This window comes from Lottia gigantea (genome assembly GCF_000327385.1).
Source record: "Lottia gigantea unplaced genomic scaffold LOTGIsca_43, whole genome shotgun sequence".
In the NCBI taxonomy this organism is placed as follows: domain Eukaryota; kingdom Metazoa; phylum Mollusca; class Gastropoda; family Lottiidae; genus Lottia; species Lottia gigantea.
Window position 1 is genome coordinate 1781556 of NW_008709504.1, and position 4513 is coordinate 1786068.

Consider the following 4513-nt stretch of genomic DNA (forward strand, 5'->3'; position numbering starts at 1 on the left):
TTTACAGACTTTTGGGTTTAAATATCAATCATTACTCGGAATGGAAGTATAGATCACGAATGATGTAGATATAAGAGAATCCTTCCAGAAATTTATATATAAACTGATAGCGAGGTTAGAGTGGTAAATGAACATTTTAGAAGAACATCTGAACAAAGAGTAGTGAAAAAATACTAGGAGTGGTCAATGGACAGTTAAGGCAAGATTGATTAAAGAACATTTAAAGTGGTAAAAGAACATCTGTTGTTAGAGTGGTAAAAGAACATTTGTGGTCAGAATGGTGTAAAAACACCTGTGGTTAGAGTGGTAAAAGATCATCTGAGGTTAGCGTGGTAAAAGAACATATGTAGTCAGAGTGGTAAAAGAACATCTGTGGTTAGAGTGGTGTAAAACACCTGTGGTTTGAGTGGTAAAAGGTCATCTGAGGTTAGCGTGGTAAAAGACCATTTGAGGCTAGAATGGTGTAAAAACACCTGTGGTTTGAGTGGTAAAAGAACATATGTGGTCAGAGTAGTAAAAGAACATTCTGTGGTTAGAGTGATAAAAAAACATCTGTGGTTAGAGTGGTAAAAGAACATTTGTGGTCAGAATGGTGAAAGAACATCCGTGGTTAGAGTGGTAAAAGAACATCTGTGGTTAGAGTTGTAAAAGAACATCTGTCGTTGGCGTGGTAAAAGACCATTTGAGGCTAGAGTGGTGTAAAAACGCCTGTGGTTAGAGTGGTCAAAGAACATCTGTGGTTAGAGTGGTAAAAGAACATTTGTGGTCAGAATGGTGAAAGAACATCCGTGGTTAGAGTTGTAAAAGAACATCTGTCGTTGGCGTGGTAAAAGACCATTTGAGGCTAGAGTGGTGTAAAAACGCCTGTGGTTAGAATGGTCAAAGAACATCTGTGGTCAGAGTGGTAAAAGAACATTTGTGGTCAGAGTGGTAAAAGAACATCTGTGGTAAGAGTGGTAAAAGAACATCTGTGGTTAGAGTGGTAAAAGAACATCGGTGGTTAGGGTGGTAAAAGAACATTTGTGGTTAGAGTGGTGTAAAACACCTGTGGTTAGGGTGGTAAAAAACATTTGTGGTCAGAGTGGTAATAGAACATCTGTGGTTAGAGTGGTAAAAGAAAATCTGTGGTTAGAGTGGTAAAAGAAAATCTGTGGTTAGAGTGGTAAAAGAACATCTGTGGTTAGAGTGGTAAAAGATCATCTGTGGTTAGAGTGGTAAATGAACATTAGATTAATAGTATAGTAGAATAATTATGGATACACATGGATTGTGAACACTATTACTGATTATGTAAGCTAAAAATATTGCTTCTGAAACTAAGGTATGCTTGGTCGATAGTGAAGGTGCTCCTTTAACGAACCAATTCAGTTTAATCCTCAGTCCACACCCTCGAAGTATATCATGTAAGCATCTGGAAAGTAGTCATTTTTTTATATGATTTAATCAAAGTATCATCGTACACTAGGCGAGGAACATTACTCAATACGCTTTACTGAAGAGAAGACAAGGTTTAACTATCACTCACTAAAGGCTACACCTGTTTTGTTGGACAGCTGGACAGAATATAATCTAACAATATGCATTTTAGTCAGCACAGCCTCTACGGCAGACATTCCAAGCTCCATTCTTACTGAACCAGTTTGAGATCCTAAACAGGCCAATTATAGAACGAGAGGAACGGGACAGTGATATCGAACTGTTTCAGATATTTAATGACTTTTGAACGGGGCTATGTAGGACAGATTTAGTGGCTTGAGTTTATGTTTTAAAATGAAAAAAAAGTAGAAAAGGTTTAATTATTTTATTGCCATTAAACTAGACATTAATCTTGTAGGCTAAGGATGGTCAGGATAAGATCGTCCTGAAAGATAAAAACATTTAAATATTATAATTAGCTATTTATTTTGTAAATATGATCAATGGAATAGGTTTGATACAGCACCGTTAACTTTTTCTATAATATGTATTGGAACCTAGTCATTGTACAGGCTACTCCCGTGGTGGAATTACTGTCATAAGCCCCTCCGACGTTAATATGAAGAATTTGCAGAGAAGCAACCATGCGTTGACTTACGAAATTTATTTAATAGATTCTCAACCGATCTGGATACTAATGCAACTCAATGATCCGCTGCGAATATCAACTCTTGCAAATAATGTATTGTCTTTTGGACAGAAAGGAGGTTTCTATCTCTGTCTACACAATACTGAATGAATTTTGGCTGTAAGGTTGGTTTTGATCACGTTTTCTGTATTTTACCGATGTCTAGACTAGAAAATTACATGTACGATACATGAAATCAAGTAAGTGTGTTTGGTTTATTCTTGCCATCATCGCTGCATTGTATGTTTTGTTTGAAAAGCTTTCTCTTTCTTAGATTTGGGGGGTTCTAAAAGAACCGTTTTTCTTAAATTATTGATCACGGTGTTTTCTACTCCATGGTTTCTTCGGAACTGCTGCTATCGTCTTCGCAATCGGTGACAACCGTCGACCTGATCTTGTGGCGAAAGTAAAGAACTTTGTCAGCTTTTTGGCGAGCGTATTCGTAATAAGCGTTTCTCACACCTTCGACAGCAGACATTCTCAAACGGATGTTGTAGCGGAAAGAACGCAGCCCATCTCGTCTTGCTCGATCGTATCTAATTTGAAGATCTTGTAATTTGTTATTCAGCAAAACCACTTGTTCACAGGCTCTTCTGAATCGAAATTCGGTCTCGGACTCGTTCACGTGGAGATTGGAGATGGAATCCATTTCGAGATATGCAAGTAGTACTGTGGATATAGAGTTATCAGATGAAAACTAGCAAGAGCCGAAGAATCCCCTAGCCCGTGTAATGATAAACTATGGTATAGGCTTGAAAAGTTAAATTGAATAAAGCCTATCCAGTCCAAACGGTAAAAACAGAATAACCTAAGGCAAGGCTTAGGGGCAAAACGGTAACGGTTCTGCCAAAATAGTAACAAATATTTTTGTTAAAACGCATTTTAAATTCAAACACATGTTGGGCAAAATTATTTGAATCTATCATTGGGTGCTCTTTCTCGGATATAATCAAATTTGGTTATAATTTCATATCTAAAAAAGCAAAATCAATCAAAAATTCTTTTTGGAAAGATGTGCTGGTACACAATATACAATCAAAACACATACCGTGTAACTACCGTGAAATTAATGCTTCTAATATCTGGTTAAACAGTCATCCTCTACAGACCCAGAACATTTAACTTGGTTTTTTTTCATTGAAATTTTGACTGGGTGGTAATTAGAGGCCAATTAAGACAATCCCAGCTTCGTTTTAGTTTTTTATCATCTGGAACGCCTATATGGGATGTCCACATATGTGGACATTGGGTCTTCGTTAGTACATTTTACCAATTATTGCAGAACAGTTAATGTAAAGATTGAAGTCAAATCTATTCAGTATGGGTACTATAATTCATTTTATGTTGTAACTACACAATTTTTTAACATATTTCATAAAATTAAAAATTCAAATATATATTATCTGTTAACGTATAATAAAAAACATGCAACAACTTTGGCACTTGAATAACAAGTTATTCTCGGTTTGGTTTTGAATGAGGTTAACACTTGTGGGATACTGTCATGTATGAAACATTCGAAAGTAATTGCGATCGCTTTGGACACAGAGAAAAAGGTTACACCTAACACACCGAACACGAGTTTTTCTTGTGCATCCAGGATAAGCTTGTGGCAAGTGTTTAGCATCTGCTTTGCGATAATAATCAATGGGAAGGGCAACCCGTTTCACAACAGGTTCATAATCTGAATCATCGGAAGACGTTTCATCTTCACGCGATGCAGCCAGTAGTTGTTCTGCAAGACAAAGTTTGAATTCCAAAAATTCAAGTTTGTGTTTCCCTAAGAGACTGTTCCTCAGTTTATCATTTCGATATGCTATCCAACAGTTAACCATCACAACATCAATGAAATGAAAAATTGTTCTGATCGTCCACTTACGTGATTTCGCTGCTAATCGATAAAACGAAATCATCCAATCGTGAAGATCTACCCCGCCCATTTTATCATTGTAAGATTTTACGATAGCAGGTCGACTAACCGTGATATACTTTCCATCCTTTTTGGACCAGCGCTGACACGTGTCTTCTGGAATGGCGCCATAAGCATAATACAGGTTTATTGTCAAACCAATTCACAATGCACATTGACTCATTAGACCTGACAGCCTGAATATGAGAGCCCCTAACACCTTTCACCTTATGTGGAATATGGGCGGATTTAGGTATGTATCTCTTCATAGTTGTGCCAGTTCCTGAAATATAAAAAATTACCGGGAACCAATGATTCAGACAATAGCAACACAACAAGACCACCGATTCCTAATTTCGTGACTTTGTCGTTTGCTGAGCCAGGAAGAGCATCTTTTCCCTGGAATATGTCAAAATCAAGGGTATAATTCATTTTGCTTTAACTGATCAGAATCAAAACTTACCTCGACTAGGCTTCTGAGAACATGTGGCTTCGGCCAT

The 4513-nt window shown here is 37.1% G+C and overlaps 1 protein-coding gene across 1 annotated transcript; it reads right to left on the minus strand.

The window, feature by feature from the left end:
• Window positions 1-1845: 1845 nt before the first annotated feature.
• Window positions 1846-4513, minus strand: LOTGIDRAFT_164133 (hypothetical protein; the record flags this gene model as incomplete). The annotated part of the gene is made up of 4 exons (XM_009060618.1): window positions 1846-1861; window positions 3677-3839; window positions 3984-4130; window positions 4477-4513. 4 exons carry the CDS (start codon window positions 4511-4513, stop codon window positions 1846-1848), a joined length of 363 nt encoding a protein of 120 aa, XP_009058866.1.